Raw genomic sequence first — 19596 nt, 5'->3', positions numbered from 1 at the left:
TTTTATCCTGTGTGTGTATTCAGTTTGTTTTTGAGGATATAGTCTTCCTGTGAGGATGGTTGTCACAACCAAAACTGGTAGAAAATGAAGAATAAATTGTGCAACTGATGACAAATATGCAATTCTTCGAAGTTCTCATTTTCATTTTTGAGAACTGCATTGCGTTACTTGGTGAAATGGATGTGCAGGCATTGAGATTCAAATCGTTCAAGTGGGAAAGTGATTGAAGGGCTCCAGTCTGTAAGTTATGGTTTTGAGGCACAGACACGAGGGTAATGCAAATGTAATTTGACTGTAAATTTTCGTGTCTCTAGTATTTTACTATACCCCTTCTTTCTTTTTGAACAGATTGTGCAATGCTGAGAAGACAAAACTGGTAATGATACCATTTGTGTGACCTGCAGCTGAAAAATTTGCAGGAGTAGTAGTAGTAGTAAAAATTTTAGGAGGTGGTGGTACAGACTAATAGGATTAAAACATCCCATACAACATCGTCCAGTTGTTCTCGGTTGCAGACAAAGGGCTCCCAGAATGTTACCCAAATGTACAGGGTGAATCCCAAGGTTTTCATCCAGTTTCTGGAGGGTATTTGATACAAAAAATGTAAATAAAGTAATGGGATCAGGTCCGTAATTAAGGAGCTACAGTAATTGCAAAACTCAGAAAAATGACAGAAAAAAACTTTTATTGTAGGATTTCACTATCAAAAATGCACATAATAATTAATTTAAACAATTCTGTAGCAGTCTCCTGCATTCAGTGTGGATTTAAAGCAAGTTTTCAAAATTTCCTCCCTGCATTTGAAGGCAAAGATTCGCAAGGGAGTGAACTGTGCAGGTAGCATTCAGTAATTTCACACGCTCGTTCCTTACTGACGTCGCGCCATCGAAAATGTGTCTTGTCAATTCTTCTCGTGTTTCCACCTTAACTTTGAACACGTCTTTCATTCACCCCGAGATGCAGTAATCTAGGGGTGTTAAATCTGGGGATCTGGCAGGCCAGTCGATAGGGCCCCGTGACCTATCCGTAAACGTGGGAATTGCCGATTAAGATAAGCTGTTACCACACGGTGGAAGTGTGCAGGTCTCCCGTTATGCCGGACGTACATGTGGCGTCTCGCTTCCAGAGGGACATCTTCGAGAAGCTGCGGTAAGTCTTCTCGTAAAAAGTTACCGTACATCTGACCGTTACAGTTTCTCGAGAGAATGAACGGCCCCAGTAACTGGTCAGACACAACACCAAACCAGACACTGACACTGAATTTGCGTCGAAATTGAGATTCTACCGAGGCACTGGGATTTTCGTCTGCCCAGACACGCGTGTTATGCGTGTTGTCGATGCCATCTCTTGTCGAGGTTGCCTCATCACTGAACACTGTGAAGCGATAGAGCTGTAGATTTCTATTTAACCCCTTACAAAAGTGCAAATGGTTGGCACAATCGTCTGGCTGTAAATGGTGAACTTCCATATGAAAAGGATACAGACCATTCTCATGAAGAATCCTGCACACATTAGATTGTGAAATGTTCAATCTGGTAGCTAGGTGTCTTGCGCACGAAAGAGGACTGCGCTCTACCGAATTAAAAATGTTTACCTCCTCTCGAATATCACGATGTCTTTCAGAGTGAATACGAATACTGGGAAGAGTACCAGTTTCTAGCAATATTCGATATGTTCCACTAAATGTTCTGGCACTCTGAATCCTACGATTAGGATACCGACAGTAATATTCGAGAACAGCTTTCGCTTTACCGTCACAAAAGCCCAAAATGTCCACCATCTCTCCATACTCCTGTGCTGAAAACTTGTATTGCATTGCGAAGTGCACTGTACACAGGAGACAGTGACAGTAAACAGTGATTGAAATATCAACAGCTCGGTTGTTACGCTAACGTAACACTCGCTGAATTTGTCTACCTAAGACTGGTCGTGTGTCCTGTGAACACAAGTGTAGCGCTTCATACACCGTGGCATGTTTTGTGACTGTTGTAGCTCCTTAATTATGGATCTGATCACATTACTGTATTTACATTTTTTGTTCCGAATAACCTAAGGAATTACCTCCAGCAACCGGGGGGAAAACCTTGTGATTCACACTGATATGTCACTGCCAAGTAACATAGCTCAGTGACTAAGCGAGTTGGCGCAGTGGTTAGTGGACTGGACTCGCATTCGGGAGGACGGCGGTTCAATCCCGTGTCCGGCCATCCCGATTTAGGTTTTCCGTGATTCCCCTAAATCGCTCCAGACAAATGCCGGAATGGTTCCTTCGAAAGGGCACGGCCGACTTCCTTCCCCGTCCTTCCCTAATCCGACGAGGCCAATGACCTCGCTGTTTGGTCTCTTCCACCAAACAACCCGACCCGTAGCTCAGTGAAACTTTGATCGTAAATAGAAAGAACTCCTACAGTGCAGAAGGTAGCTCAAAGAAATATGCAATGACACGAACAGAAATGACACTTTAATTGAAAGGCAATAATTACACTGTAGTCGAGGCAATTTGCGGTGGTGGCCTGGACATTGATCACCGCAGACAGCAGTGTGTGCTCTAAAATGTGCTCCAGTGCTGGCCACAACATTGGTAACGAGTTTTTGTGGTAGCACGATCTATTCGTCCTCGAGTGCTGTTGACAACTGCCAGACGGTCGATCGTGCGCGAGGACGGTGCCGCAATATGTCTGTCCGATGCATCCCACGTATCCTCGATAGGATTTAAATTCGGGGGTAGTGCAGGCCAGTCCTTTCACTGAATATCCCCCACCTCCACTGTTCCGTGTGGTCGTGGATTGTCATCCGTATAAATCAAGTCTGAGATGAATGCATCCCCTGAAATGCATGTGGAGTAGGAGTACAGTGTCACAGTTACAGTTTGGAGGTCAATACGACAGTGCGACATTCTCTCTCCCCACACCGTAACACCTGGGCCACCAAAACAATCACGTTTGACAGTGTTCCCACATCTCGCTATATGAGGGTACGTCTGGCATCGTCATTTTGGTGGTCCAGATGTTACGGTGTGGGGAGGCGTAATGTTGCGTGGGTGTACTGACCTCCAAACCTTTGAACGTAATACTCAGTGTTTATATCTAAAAACAAAGATGGTGTGACTTACCAAATGAAAGTGCTGGCAGGTCGATAGACACACAAACATACACACACAATTCTAGCTTTCGCAACCAACGGTTGCTTCGTCAGGAAAGAGGGAAAGATTAAAGGATGTGGGTTTTAAGGGAGAGGGTAAGTAGTCATTCCAATCCCAGGAGCGGAAAGACTTACCTTGGGGGGGAAAAGGACAGATATACACTCGCGCACGCACGCACACGCACGCGTGCGCGCGCGCACACACACACACACACACACACACACACACACACACACACACACACACACACACACACACACATATCCATCCGCACATACACAGACACAAGCAGACATTTGTAAAGGCAAAGAGTTCGGGCAGAGATGTCGGTTGAGGCAGAAGTACAGAGGCAAAGATGTTGAAAGACAGGTGAGGTATGAGTGGCGGCAACTTGAAATTAGCGGAGATTGAGGCCTGGTGGATAACGGGAAGAGAGGATATATTGAAGAGCAAGTTCCCATCTCCGGAGTTCTGACAGGTTGGTGTCAGTGGGAAGAATCCAGATAGCCCGGACGGTGTAACACTGTGCCAAGATGTGCTGGCCGTGCACCGAGGCATGTTTAGCCACAGGGTGATCCTCATTACCGACAAACACTGTCTGCCTGTGTCCATTCGTGCAAATGGACAGTTTGTTGCCGGTCATTCCCACATAGAATGCATCACAGTGAAGGCAGGTCAGTTGGTAAATCACGTGGGTGCTTTCACACGTGGCTCCGCCTTTGATCGTGTACACCTTCCGGGTTACAGGACTGGAGTAGGTGGTGGTGGGTTGGTGCACGGGACACGTTTTACACCGGGGGCGGTTACAAGGGTAGGAGCCTGAGGGTAGGGAAGGTGGTTGGGGATTTCATAGGGATGAACTAACAGGTTACGAAGGTTAGGTGGACGGCGGAAAGACACTCTTGGTGGAGTGGGGAGGATTTCGTGAAGGATGGATCTCATTTCAGGGCAGGATTTGAGGAAGTCGTATCCCTGCTGGAGAGCCACATTCAGAGTCTGATCCAGTCCCGGAAAGTATCCTGTCACAAGTGGGGCACTTTTGGGGTTCTTCTGTGGGGGATTCTGGGTTCGAGGGGATGAGGAAGTGGCTCTGGTTATTTGCTTCTGTACCAGGTCAGGAGGGTAGTTGCGAGATGCGAAAGCTGTTGTCAGGTTGTTGGTGTAATGGTTCAGCGATTCCGGACTGGAGCAGATTCGTTTGCCACAAAGACCTAGGCTGTAGGGAAGGGACAGTTTGATGTGGAATGGGTGGCAGCTGTCATAATGGAGGTACTGTTGCTTGTTGGTGGGTTTGATGTGGGCGGACGTGTGAAGCTGGCCATTGGACAGGTGGAGGTCAACATCAAGGAAAGTGGCATGGGATTTGGAGTAGGACCAGGTGAATCTGATGGAACCAAAGGAGTTGAGGTTAGAGAGGAAATTCTGGAGTTCTTCTTCACTGTGAGTCCAGATCATGAAGATGTCATCAATAAATCTGTACCAAACTTTGGGTTGGCAGGCCTGGGTAACCAAGAAGGCTTCCTCTAAGCTACCCATGAATAGGTTGGCGTATGAGGGGGCCATCCTGGTACTCATGGCTGTTCCCTTTAATTGTTGGTATGTCTGGCCTTCAAAAGTGAAGAAGTTGTGGGTCAGGATGAAGCTGGCTAAGGTGATGAGGAAAGAGGTTTTAGGTAGGGTGGCAGGTGATCGGCGTGAAAGGGAATGCTCCATCGCAATGAGGCCCTGGACGTGCGGAATATTTGTGTGTGTGTGTGTGTGTGTGTGTGTGTGTGTGTGTGTGTGTGTGTGTGCGTGTGCGTGTGCGCTCGCGCGCGCGAGTGTATACCTGTCCTTTTTTTCCCCAAGGTAAGTCTTTCCGCTCCCGGGATTGGAATGACTCCATACCCTCTCCCTTAAAACCCACATCCTTTCGTCTTTCCTTCTCCTTCCCTCTTTCCTGACGAAGCAACCGTTGGTTGCGAAAGCTAGAATTTTGTGTGTGTGTTTGTGTTTGTTTGTGTGTCTATCGACCTGCCAGCACTTTCATTTGGTAAGTCACATCATCTTTGTTTTTAGATATATTTGTCCTACGTGGAATGTTTCCCTCTATTATATTCATACTCACTGTTTAAGATTATTTTGACATTTCACTTCTGCACAAAGAGAGAACAGGCCAGAGTTGGTATGTTGGCCAGCAGTGTGCGACATGGTAATCAGTTGACACGGGGACCTCACAGGCTGGACCTCTGATTTTTTTCCTCATACCTAACAAAACAAACACAAAAAGTTTGGAAAAAAAATCTTCAATTCTCTACATTGTCTTGTTTCAGCTTGATACACTGTTCCCAGCTATGTCCGATAGCTTTGATACCCTGTTTATAATGAGAACCGTAGAGCTCCACAAACCGGCAGTCGACCACAGATTCCACCTCTTCAATTTTGGCAGGTCTATAAGCAAGTCATTTCTTCAAGTTTGGAAACGTAAAATAATTAGAAGGGGCCGAATCTGGCGAGTAGGGTACACGATGAAGCAGTTCGAACTTTAACTCGCTAATTTGGGCCGTGCCTAAAGTGCTAAAAGTGCAAGTATTTGTGTGATTTATTCAGTCAAATGCTGCAGTAAGTTTATACTGACTGCTTTTCGTTTTTGAAGATAATGGGTGAAAATCGTCCTGTGCGCATTCCGAGAAATCGACGCTGTGACCGTGCACGTATATCGAACTGTCTTTGCTTTTCTCTGCAGCAGATTCTCCCCATTTAATCTGCTGTCGTGACTATCTCTTCAATTCAGGTGCGAAGTGACGGACCCGTGTTTCATCCAGGGTTACGAACCGACTTGAAAACTTGGCTTTATTGCAGCAAAACGTCACCACACCTCGAATGAACACCGTCACGGTGCCGTTTTTGTTATGTTACGAGTAAACGTGCCATTCGTCTTGCACACAGACCTCACCCGTCGAGATTTTCAATCGGTATGTGCTGCGTAGCACTTTCTGAAATGACTGGGATATATGCTAGCTCTCACTTCGTCAGTGGTCGACCGATACAATTCTGTGGGTTTCCTTCACAATTTTGGCATCGTCACCTCCTTTGGTCGACCATTTCGATTTTCGTCTAGGCAGCTTGTGTAGCCCAACTTATACTTCACTACCCAATATTTTACTGTTGAAAACAAGGGACAGACTTTCCCTGAGTAGAATCTAGCTCAGTTTTGGTACCTTTCAGATGAAGGTATTGTAACACATAATTAAGATAAACTTCACTCATGTTTACAGATTGGCTAAGAGCATTCATTATTGATGGGTGCCAAGCAGCTACAAGACAATGTTGTACCGTCAGACTTCGAGCTTGTACTTTATAAGGCGTGTATTTGGTTGGTGCATAAGTGTGTACAGTTTTTCCACAAGTTTAGTAAACTCGGCGGGTACACACGTATTCTCCTTCACTATTTACAAGCCTGCGAACAGTGGGGTAACTTTACGATTCCGTGACTATAGAAATCTGTGGTTCTGAAGCGAAGAACTTGTCCTTCGAGCTACGTTCGGAGCACATTTTCACTCGGAAAAAAAGTTCTTTGAAGGTTGTTCGACAGGTAGCAGAAAAGGTAAAGCTTCGAGTGCACAACATCAGGTGAATAAGGCGGGTGCAGAATGACTTTCCAACTGAATTTCTGTACGACGTTTTTTGTCAGTCTGGCAGAATGTGGCCAGGCATTACTGTGCAGTCTTCCTGGTCGTCGTTCTCAGATGGCATCTGCAAGACGTCACAGCTGTCGACCGTAAATGTCAGTAGTGGTGGTTACACCGCAGGGAAACAATTTGTCACTGTTCTACAGATGCGTATCGTTATCTTATGTGAATGCGCACAGGTCTTCGTATGGCGAGATGCTTTGTTTGAGTACAGCTATTCCTTTCTTTTGCTTAAGGTAGCGCAAAGACGCCATTTTTTCCTCACCAGTAACGATACAGGATGGTCAGTGTTATTCACGAGCAGATTGATGACAAGCAAGCAGATTTGCACGTATGGCCACTATCTGATTTTGGCTTAGTTTGTGTGGAGTTCATAATCTTGGAACCTTCCCCATTGCAGCAGATCTAAAATACTATGAACATTAATAATATAAATCCATCATACTGCATTTGTCACACAATGCAGACATTCCTGCATTCTAGATTCTTTGGTCTACTGACCTTAATATACTCCAAAGACGCATGCATCCACACACACACACACACACACACACACACACACACACACACATTACAGCATTTAACATCGTAAACAAGTCCATTATTAAACTTCCTGGCAGATTAAAACTGTGTGCCCGACCGAGACTCGAACTCGGGACCTTTGCCTTTCGCGGGCAAGTGCTCTACCACTGAGCTACCGAAGCACGACTCACGCCCGGTACTCACAGCTTTACTTCTGCCAGTACCTCGTCTCCTACCTTCCAAACTTTACAGAGGCTCTCCTGCGAACCTTGCAGAACTAGCACTCCTGAAAGAAAGGATATAGCGGAGACATGGCTTAGCCACAGCCTGGGGGATGTTTCCAGAATGAGATTTTCACTCTGCAGCGGAGTGTGCGCTGATATGAAACGTAAAGCTGTGAGTACCGGGCGTGAGTCGTGCTTCGGTAGCTCAGTGGTAGAGCACTTGCCCGCGAAAGGCAAAGGTCCCGAGTTCGAGTCTCGGTCGGGCACACAGTTTTAATCTGCCAGGAAGTTTCATATCAGCGCACACTCCGCTGCAGAGTGAAAATCTCATTCTGGAAGTCCATTATTTATTGTAAAAGAAAATATTCATACTTAAATAAATTAAACACGTTTTCTGGCAACATAATGAAATTATCTTAACTCTTTCCTGTGGGCATCATACTTTTCGCATGAGATAAACTTTATCTCCGACGGTTGATTGCATTGCAACTCACATGGATCATGGTGGATTAATATGTTTATAAAAATCTTCATCAAACTGTGAATCGCTAATGTCAAAACAATTCTCCTTAAAATGAGAAAACTATCTCTCTCTCTCCCCCTTTGCCCCCTCTCCCTCCCGCCCCCTACTTCCTCCCTCCCTCCCCCCTCTCTCCCTCCCTCCTTGCTTCCTCCCTCCCCCCTTGCCTCCTCCCTCCCTCCCTCCCCCTTGCCTCCTCCCTCCCTCCCTCCCCCTTGCCTCCTCCCTCCCTCCCCCTTGCCTCCTCCCTCCCTCCCCCCTTGCCTCCTCCCTCCCTCCCCCCTTGCCTCCTCCCTCCCTCCCCCTTGCTTCCTCCCTCCCTCCCCCTTGCTTCCTCCCTCCCTCCCCCCTTGCTTCCTCCCTCCCTCCCCCCTTGCTTCCTCCCTCCCTCCCCCCTTGCTTCCTCCCTCCCTCCCCCCTTGCTTCCTCCCTCCCTCCCCCCTTGCTTCCTCCCTCCCTCCCCCCTTGCTTCCTCCCTCCCACCCTCTCTCCCCCCTTGCTTCCTCCCTCCCACCCTCTCTCCCCCCTTGCTTCCTCCCTCCCACCCTCTCTCCCCCTCTTGCTTCCTCCCTCCCACCCTCTCTCTCCCCCCTTGCTTCCTCCCTCCCACCCTCTCTCTCCCCCCTTGCTTCCTCCCTCCTACCCTCTCTCCCCCCCCCCCCCCCCCCCTTGCTTTCTCCCTCCACCTGATGTAGTGGACTTATCGCCAGACATGGTACAAATATTTCTGGCTGCATATACTGCTGTCACTTCTCTATTGAACTCAAACAGAAGAACATCTAGGAAATGTTCAGATTTCTCCCCTTGTCCCTCCATTTTCTAGTGTCGACAGCTACACTGACTATTTCCAAATGACAAAATGACGACATATAAACTTAAATAACTACGAACGAATGCACCAACCTAGTGCTATGTACGACACACACACACACACAGAGGAGAGAGGGGGGGGGGGTAGGGGCCGTAAACAATAACTGTTTATAATGTAGCACAATGATCTAGGGTAGTTGAAATGGTCTAGTGAGCAACTTCAAATTACACTACAGTACATGCGTGCTGCATAAAACTTTTTTTTTTTTCTTTTTCTGAATACCCTCACAGAAAATATTAACTTACTGGTGTTTATGAAAGTCATTGGCATAAGAGAGCCATTCTCCAGAAACCTGATTTTGAAATACATCACTCAAGACCCAATTTCGAAATACGAGGGCTATTCAGAAAGTACGGAACGTTTCCGTCTGACGCCACTAGGTGCACACCGATCGTGTATATTTTGGTATGTGCATGCTCGGGAGCTCAGTCAGCATCCACCTGTGACAGCGGGAACGTCTCTGTGCATCTGTTTTTTTTTATATTTGAATTTGAAATGTGCGTGCAATCTAAAATTCCGCCAGTTGTGAGGGTGCAGTCTGTCATAAGGTTTTTGCTGGCAAACAACCTAAAACCTATAGAAATTTATCATGAACTGTGCGAAGTGTACGGAAACAATGTAATGAGTGAATGTTCCATCTGAAAATGGTTCATTTGCTTTAAAAATGGCCGAGCATTGTGACTGACGATCTTGTCGCTGAAGTTGATGAAACGATTCGTGTAAACCATCACGTCACAGTAACAGAGCTTTCGCTTTCTTTTCCAGAAGTTTCACGGACTTCGGTGTTTGAAATTGACACTCAAAAGCTAGGCTACCACAAATTTTGTGCACAACGGGTGTCCAAAATGCTTAGAGAGCACCATAAAGAACAGCGAATGGGGCCAACACTGACATTTCTGGAGGCCTACCACAAACATGGTGATTCATTACTGGATCAAATCATAACTGGTGACGAGACTTGGGTGAAACGTGTCAATTGCGAGACAAAATTACAGTCCGTGGAGTGGGGGCACACGAGGTCCCCCAAAAACTAAGAAAATGTTTGCAAACCTTGTCAGCAAGGAAGTTGATGGCGACAGTGTTTTGGGATAGGCAAGGTGTGCTTCTTATTGATTTTCTGGGGCGTAGAGCAACCGTGAAATTCTGCCCGGTACTGTCAAACTTTGCACAGCCTTAGAAGAGCAATTCAAAACGAATGCCGAGGAAAGTTAACGTCCAAAATTTTGTTTTTGCGCGACACTGCCCGACATCACGTGGCAAACCGCACTAAAGAACTCCGTAATTCATTCAAATGGGAAATTTTCCCTCTTCGCCCTACAAGCCGTATCTTGCACCGAGCGACTTCCACTCGTTTCCGAGATGAAGAACGGGCTCGCAACACAGCACTCTGACGATGGCGCGGAACTCCAGGCGGGCGTTTCTCACTGGCTGAAGTGTCAGATGGCAGAATTTTACGACAAAGGTCTTTCATAGCTTGTCCTCCACCATGATAAATGCCTCAATGTGTTTGGTGACTATGTGGGAGTGTAGTATGTCAGGTGCCCTTTCAGATGTATATAATAAAATGTATTTCTTGTACTTAGTTTTTTTTTTAATGCTGAAACATTTCCTACTTTCTGAATAGCCCTCGTACATCACTCAAATAATCAGATTCTTGAAACATACGTTTTCCAAAAAGTGTTGTTCGTGTGTTCTCTCTTCCAGTAAAGACTTCCACAATACTGGCAGAATACATCAGTTGTAACGTACTTATTTTCATAGTATATATTTCCGATGCCAGCTTTGAATTTTTTGCAACTTACAATTGCAGCAATCACTAGATTTGAGAAAAGTGCACCAAAACTTGTCAGATTACGCCGTGCTGCAAGAAAGCGTTGCACGGCACACGGACAGTTACACGGGCAGGAATGATAACAGCTGAGAACAGCCCGGTTAAGGGGTAACAAATTTTGAATCATAATTTTTCAATCAAATTAACATCTTTTATTCAAAATGAAATTAAATTTTGATGAAACAGTGTGAAAAGCCTTATTATTAAATGGAAAACAATTACATAAATCAATAATACTGTGCAATCTCTAGAAATGAAAAAGTATTTTCTTTTCTATAGGGTGTTTAGTATTTTGTAACAAATTTTAATATGTGGTGAATATTGTCATTTTCCCATGATTAGTAATTAAAAATAAAAATGTTATTTTTATTGAAAAATGATTAAATATTTGTCAATAAACATTAATATTTGTTAATAAATATGGAATTTAAAATGTTGTTACTAGTTGCCAAAAGACTGCTACTAATCTCCAAATCCTTCAAGTATGAAGGAAAGGCCAGTCTGTAAGATCCCCTCACGAACAAAACAAAACCTCCAGCTTGATGAAAAAGGGTATTTCAGTAGTTACATGCTCGGAATCGGTACTACTGGTAATATTTATTCACAAACAGAGAAATTGACTCGATATCATTTTGGAAGTATCAGGACAGTGAAGGGAAGACTCGAACTCCATCTGCTGCGGGACACAGTTTTAATGTGGTAGAAAGTTTCAGTATCGTAGTCATATTATTGTACATTATATTTGCCGTTCATATATTGTACACAGCATTCTCCAAAAATAGCAATTAAACGATACGTAACAGAGAAATTCGTGTGCCTATCGACAGCTCCCGGCGAACCTCTGCGACCGCACCGCAGCGCCGCCTCCGCGGAACCCGTACGCGATCCCCGAGCGCACGTCGGCAGTCGTGCACCACCACCCCGCGGGGTCGCTGCCGGTGGCGCGGACGGACGTGCAGGGGCAGTCGGAGAGGTGGCGTGCCGCTTTCCTCATTTACCGGCCCACGGACCTCAAGACGATGGAGCACAAGGCCAGCGAGGGCAAGTACCGCCTGCTCGAGGAGTTTCGCGCCGACGCCATGACCATCGTGCACAACGTCGTCATCTACCACGGCGGTGAGTAGCCGGCAGTCGCCGCTGCACTGGTGCCCGAAAGTAGACTGTAACTGTGGAATCGGAGCCCGGGGATACTGGAGATGTTCAAATGCTCGGTTTGAAAAGAGTTTATTTTTGAGCACCAAAGCAACCATTTTCAGTACAAAATTAAGTTTCGGACATTGTCGGCCATCTTTGAAACGTGAGACAGGTGCTATAGTTCTCTCTAGAAGGCAAAATGACTGAAACCAGTAATTTATTCATCTACATCTACATTTACATTTATACCCCACAAGCCACCTTGCGGTGTGTGGCGGAGGGTCTGTATGTGCCATTGTCATTTCCTCCAGTTCCTGTTCCAGTCACAAAAGGTTTGCACGAAGAACTTATCTGTCTCTGTGTGAGCTCAAATTTACCTCTGTGGTCTTTTCGTAAGGTATACAGAGGATTTCGAAATGAAAGTATGGGTTTTCAGCGTTTATTACATTCGACTTAAAGCTTTATAAATAATATGTCAAATGAAAGAGCGACTCAAAACAGTATTGTTTCTGTTGTTGTGCACAAAGAGAGGAGTATGGGACAGCAAAGAGTGACTGAAGAATGTTCGAATGGGTGAGAGTCTCCCACTCGTAGGCTAGGCTTGTCTCAAATTTGCAGTTCCCGTGATGTCGGTGCAGAGAATTTTAAGGAGATGCTTACAACTACGTGCTTACTGTTTACTGTTGTTACAAGCTCTGACTACGTGCTGGCTTTGCAAATGAGATGTTGCTGTACGACGTTGAAGATATCCGGCATCGTATTAACTGATGAATCGATATTTAATCTGAGGGCTAATGAGAAACACCCATAAGTGTACTTCTGGGGGTCAGCAAACTGCAACAAGACTTAACGAAATTCAATGTGGAACTTCCTGGCAGATTAAAACTTTGTGCCGGACCGAGACTCGAACTCGGGACCTTTGCCTTTTACGGGCAAGTGCTCTACAGACTGAGCCACCCGAGCACGACTCACGCCCCGTCCTCACAGCTTTACTTCTGCCAGTACCTCGTCTCCTACCTTCCAAACTTTACAGAAGCTCTCCTGCGAACATTGCAGAACTAGCACTCCTGAAAGAAAGGTTATGGCGGAAACACAGTTTCAATCTGCCAGGAAGTTTCATATCGGCGCACACTCGGCTGCAGAGTGAAAATCTCATTCTGAAATTCAATGTGTGTTCCAAAATCAACTGTTCACCTATACTACTACTGGTCTGAAATGCTTGTTGCATTTCATACCACTTTCAACATCACACCTAGATATGTGATAATTGTGACTGAGCCAAGCAGGACATTACTAATACTGTTATTAGAACATTATAGGGTTGCGTTTCCTAGTCTTCTGCATTAATTTAAATTTTTCTGCACAGAGAGCAATTCACCATTCATTGCTCCATATAGAAATTTTGTTAAAGTAATCCTGTATCCTCACATACTTGCTCAATGACAGAACTTTACTATACACTACAGCGTGATCAGAAAATAGTCGTGGATTGGTCCTCACTCCATCTGTCAGATCATTGAAGTGTACAGAGAACAAGAACGGTCCTATCATACTGCCCTGAGGCACTCGTAATGATGCCCTTATCTACAAAAGTCAGTGTGCAAAGTGTGACACGTGCATATGTGGGCGAAGTCACAGGCATAAAGCTAGGAATAAAAACTTTGCAGTTAAGATGGAAATAAATTTTTGTATTACATTCACGATACTGTCGTTAGGACAGTGTCCGACCACCTGAAGAACGGCGAAGTTGTCGGCACACGGGACGAGTCTGTTAGCGTCGGTGTGGCTTTTGTAAGAGCTTTGTGGCATCACTTCCTTCTGTTTCTCTCTGAGGAGTGATTTTGTCACGTGAAACACGAAATAAGTTGTGTGATATTTCAACGTGCCACGTAAAGCGGAACCACTGAGAAACAAGAACGCACAATCGCAAGCGGGGAGGAAGACGCCGTACGGGGAAGACTCTGTACTGTATTTGTCGTGTTCGGTAGAAGCCCGTACTCGGCAGGTTTCTTCTCGTATGTTACACACTGTGAATATACGCTGTTTCTAAGTGCCGGCACATTGACTATCTCGAGAATGAATGGTTGTCAGTACAATTTGTTGTAATAAAATGTTGAGAAACATCGTAGTGCTTCGTTATAGTTAACTATAACAACATTTCACTGATTAAAGTCTTGAGAATATTGTAACAAAAAGTAAGTGGCAGTTGGAAGCTGAGTTTCGACACAGCGTAGGTGGTCGAGGCACCACCATCTGGAACCGATCGTGGCTCAGAAGTGGCTTCACTTCCTGCTGTATTCAATTTTTTTTTTTACTCCGCCTTCGCATTTTCTAAAAGGTAGTTAGAGTTTTCCAGGAAATCGACACACATAATTTCTGTAATATTTCGTGTTATGTAAATGTAAGTGTGCTCTCTATCAGAAGTGAGTTTGTTTGATTCGATGCACTTTTATAAGCTGATGTGCTTCCCGAGTGGACACGTATCTTTCATTTTTGTCTCATTACACATTCACGGATGCGGAAGTTTTTATACGTGTATTCTGCAGACAGAACGACACGACTAGCACACGGTCGAGAAAGAAAATGTGTGTTTTCATAGATTTACACCTCCCCATTTTCACATATAAACTGTACAGTTTGCTAGTCAAAGAAAGCTGAAAACTGTCACCGGAGAGTGTCGATAGCACGGTCGTGTTAACCGCCTCGTGGCGCGTGCCGACAGTACTGCATCTCGCGAAGTGTGATACGTGCACACTGGCATTAGCTGCCCCGTCCCGTGTGCTGACAGCTTACGTCTTCACGGTTACTCTGCAATTCACACTCGGTGCCTGGCAGAGGAGTTGTCGAACCATTTTCGTACTACTACTCTACCATTCCACTCTCAAATGGCGCGTGGGAAAAAGGAACACCTAAATCTTTCCGTTCGAGCTCTGATTTCTCATATTTTATTGTAATGATCATTTCTGCCAACATAGGTGGTTGTCAACAAAATATTTTCCCATTTGGAAGAGAAAGTTGGTGATTGGAATTTCGTAAACAGATCTCGCCGCAAAGAAAACCGCCTTTGTTTCAGTGACTGCCACCCCAACTCGCGTATCGTATCGGTGACACTCTCACAGCTATAGCGCGAATAACATGAAACGGGCTGCCCCTCTTCGCACCCCCTCGATGTCTGCCGTCAGTCCTACCCGGTAAGGATCCCGTACCGCGCACAAGTATTCCGGCAGAGGGCAGACAAGTGTAATGTTAGGCTGTCTCTTTAGTGGGTTTGTTGTATCTTTCAAGTGTTCTGCCAACAGAGCGCAGTCTTTGTTTTGCCTTCCCCACAATATTATCTACGTGGTCTTTCGAATTTAAGTTGCTCCTAATTGTAATTCCTAGGTATTTAGTCAAATTGACAGCCCTTACATTTGTGCGATTTATCGTATACCCAAAATTTATCAGATTTCTTTTAGTACTTGTGTGAATGACCTCGCACTTTGCTTTGTTTAGTGTGAATTGCCACTTTTTGCTCCATACAGAAATTCTCTCTAGATCATTTTATAATTGGAATTGATGGTCTGCATATGTCGCTATAATTTACTCTCTAGTAAAATCGTCAAACAGTCTAAGGGGGCTGTTCAGGTTATCACCTAGATCATTTATGTAAATCAGGAACAGCAGAGGGCCTAAGACACTACCTTGCGGAACGCCAGATATCACTTCAGTTCTACTCGACGATTTACCACCTATCACTACAAACTGTGACCTCTCTGAGAGGAAATCACAAATCCAGTCACACGACTGAGACGATAACCCGTATGCGCACAATTTGATCGATAGTCGCTTGTGAGGAACGATGTCAAAAGTCTTCTGGAAATCTAGGAATGTGGAATTGATCTGAGATCCCGTGTCGACTGCACTCATTACTTAATGGGAATAAAGAGCTAGCTGTGTTGCACAAGAAAGATATTTTGTGAATTCGTGTCGGTTATGTATCAATAAGTCATTTTCTTCAACATGATTCATAATGTGCGACTACAGTATATACTCCAAAATCCTATTGCAAATTGAGGTCAGTGATATAGGTCCGTATTTCAGTGGGTTACTCCCTATTTCCTTTCTTGAATATTGGTGTGACCTGTTCTACCGTACCTTCCTTCGTCGTCGGTGTTGTCATTGTTGCCGTGAGGCACTGTTATACCAAGTGGAAAGGCGCATCTATCTTACAGCATGAGATATGACCACCTTAAGCCACTGACAACACACAACAGTCACGGTAGCACCTGATTCCAGAATAGCTGCAGTGGTTAGGATCTACCAACTACCCCCTCTCGACCAGGTCCCCAAAACTTAACTTGTAACGAGATCCCTTCAAAGCAAATTGTCATAACGATCGTCTATAAAGGCTTCGTACAACGATGAGAAATGTTACAGTTTATGGAATAATAACAGATACGACCAAACTGTCTTGTTTCTTCTGTTTTATTTAACGTAACTTTGTTCACAGTTTTACTTCGCATTCACCACTCATTCACACTCTGATGTGGAGTATATGCGAGTGCCTGAACCCTAACTCCCAAGTTCCATCGAAACCCTTTGATGAACAGTTTTGGTTGCTCGACACCAACAGTCAATGATAATGATACAGTTTTTCTCCTTTTCATAAATTAGACCCCACTCTCCGCGATATAATAAAACAAACGGTCTCAATACCGCATCCCTCGTAAGATGCGTATAGATTTATCCCGGAATTGACCGCCCTGTAGGTGTACTCAATTTAATGACCACACTTCGTTATCCGCGATTTCGTGTAACTAAATGTCCTTTTCTTACTCTGATCGTATACTGTAGTTATTTAAAACTCGCCCCTATATTTTTTCACAATGCACAATTAGCACTTCTTTACTTGTTTATTTCTAAGAGTAAACGATAAAAGTGATGCCGTATCATCGGCTTCGTTGATATAAATAAAAACACCTCAATATGCCCAATTTGACCTCTTCTTTTAGGATCGGCTACCTTACTCATTAATTTACTACATATTATTTCCAATAACATTAAACGGGTATCGCCGTTATATTTTAATTGTATTCAAAAGCATGTTATTATTATTATTATGACCGACCAAATCGTAACAAATCGTGTGGTGTGCGTTTTTAATGATAGCTTTACACTCGCCCAGCCTTTATTCAGGCAATATTATATATAAATATACAGACAGGACTGAAAGATAGATCTCTTTACCTTAACCAATAGAGGCAAATACGCTATTCAAGTTCCGTTACATCTATCTTGACTCGGATTGTAACACTGTGCTACTTTCCAGTCTTAAGGAACAGGCCTTTCATCAAGTGAGAGGTATACGATTGCTAAGAAAGGCGTTATCTTGTCTGCATATCCTCTGTAAAGTAAATGTCAGTTGTAAAATGGGAAAAAGAAACGGCCCGACAGTCGGAAACGTTTCGTTCCGACCGCCGGTGCCGGGAGGTGGCCGACTCTGTAACGACTGAACGGAGCTGTGCTTTCTCTCGCAGTGCACAGCAGCCTGGCGGACATGGCTCGGCAGATGCTGCGGGACTGCGTCTACGACCTGACGGAGATCCGGCAGTGCCGCGACTGCTACCGGGTCTCCAACGAGAAGAAAGACAAGCACTGGTTCTGCGAGCCCTGCCGCCCGCCCCACCAGCTCGTCTACGCCAAGCAGAAGGGCTTTCCGTACTGGCCGGCTAAGGTACTGCACCGCTCCGGTACTGTCGGAAGGGCGGAGCTGCTGCGGGAGCTCCGGTCGGCAGCTTTAGCTCTTCTCGTGTACAAATTAAGTAATCTGTGGGCATCTGTAACATTCCTCCTGTCATTAAAATTATTTAATCGGACAGATAAAAAATGTACTCGCCAGATGAATACACGCGTGAAACGGTTGTGATTGGCGAGCGTTTGGAGCCGGTGGCTCCTCCTTCGTGCAGAAGGGTTGAAGGGGAAGGAAGAAGGGTGCAGGAAAAGAACTGGAGAGGTCTACGAAAAGGGGTAGCTTTTGTGAAAGCCACCCAGAACTGTGGGTCAGGGAAGGGGAGATTTGCCGTTCAGGATGAGAAGTAAAGTCCGATTGTCGGGGCTGCGTCGGACGATATTTGAGAACCTGAGAGCTTAAAGGTGGAAGACAGGGTAATATGCAAGACAGAGATTACTGCATAAACATCTTGCACGAGGTAAAAGGAGCGAAAAGCTAAGTGCACTGTACGTAACAGAGGTGGGAGGGGTCGGTGAAAAATAGACGGTGGAGACAATGAATGATGTAGGAAACTAAAACAGAGTGAAGCAAAGAGTAGTTACAGTGATGAAAAGCTGAGACTGGAGAAGTTTACGTAAATTAAGGCCGTGTGGGTGGCGAGAATTAAGGACACGTTGTAGTGCTAGTCTGGTGCAGAGCGTGCGGTACGACGTGACCTCGGAGCCTGTTTCACCACGCGTGCCGTCTGGATTCTTCCCCCAGACACAAGTTTATCAGAACTTAGTACGTGGGAACTAGCAATACAGCACGTCGTCCGTTCTCACCATTCACCTGGCCTTAATTTACGTTAATTCTGCGGTCCCAGCGTTCCATCGCTGTAACTACTCTTTGCTTCACTCTGTTTTAATTTCCTACATCTTTCATTGTCTCCACCGTCTATTTTTCACCGCCCCCTCCCACCTCTGTTACGTACAGTGCACTTTAGCTTTTCGCTCTTATTACCTCGTGCAAGATGTTTATGCAGCAATCTCTTGTCTTGCATATTACCCTGTCTTCCACCTTAAAGCTCTCGGGTTCTCAAATATCGTCCGATGCAGCCCCGACAATCGACAATCGGACTTTACTTCTCATCCTGTACGGCAAATCTCCCCTGACCCACAGTTCTGGGTGGCTTTCCCAAAAGCGACCCCTTTTCGTAGGCCTGTCCAGTTCTTTTCCTGCACCCTTCTTCCTTCCCCTTCAACCCTTCTGCCCGAAGGAGGAGCCACCGGCTCCTAAAGCTCGCCAATCACAACAGTCTCACGCGTGTATCCTGCCACTGCTCGGTGAGTAGGTATTTTTTTTATCCAGCCAATTAAATAATTCCTTCTGCTGTGATTCACTTGGTATATACAGTATGTTTCAAAATTAGTAAATGTTAGGTTGGTGTGTAAGCTCGTAGTGTTTTAGTTTTGCGTGTTGGTATTACTGTTGCAGTGGGTTTGTATATTGATTGTAATTTTTTATTGTTGCTCACTGTTGCCAGTTGAGTTCACATTTTGCCATTTGGAGGAAACAAGTGGAGCTGTGGATGCTAGAAAATGGAGTGCCTCGTGCAGAAATCGGAACTTTTGTGACACATTCGTCTGTTTGAGTTTGATAGCAGGGTGGTGGCAACTGAGGCAGCCAGAAACATTTATGCCGTGTGTGGAGATAATGCCAGTTAGAGCACAGCAAGAAAATGGTTTCATCATTTCCAGGAGGATCGTTTTGACATTAGTGTCTCTCCACATTCACTTTGGGGTTTCATAAAGATTGTTTAAATGCGTTAATCCACAGTGATCCACGACAGTGTACTTGAGAAGTGGTAGATGTGACGAGCTGTTCCAGCATCGTGTGACATTTGGATGCTGCGGGGAAGGTTCAAAAATTGGCACAGCACGGTAGAAGCCAAAACTCAGAAAAATCGGTGGGTGCTTCTCTGCTCGCTCG

The 19596-nt window shown here is 45.1% G+C and overlaps 1 protein-coding gene across 1 annotated transcript in view; it reads left to right on the top strand.

Annotated features, from left to right (window-relative positions):
- LOC126212790 (zinc finger MYND domain-containing protein 11-like) overlaps positions 1–19596 on the top strand; it is a 229682-nt gene that overhangs the window by 134732 nt on the left and 75354 nt on the right. Inside the window, exons 7-8 of the mRNA XM_049940192.1 lie at positions 11609–11897; positions 17432–17628. Of these exons, the coding sequence (XP_049796149.1) occupies positions 11609–11897; positions 17432–17628 (486 nt within the window). The remainder of the gene's footprint in view (positions 1–11608; positions 11898–17431; positions 17629–19596) is intronic.

The sequence above is a fragment of the Schistocerca nitens genome, chromosome 11 (genome assembly GCF_023898315.1).
Source record: "Schistocerca nitens isolate TAMUIC-IGC-003100 chromosome 11, iqSchNite1.1, whole genome shotgun sequence".
Taxonomy (NCBI): Eukaryota; Metazoa; Arthropoda; class Insecta; order Orthoptera; family Acrididae; genus Schistocerca; species Schistocerca nitens.
This window is presented reverse-complemented; position numbering and strand designations above follow the sequence as displayed.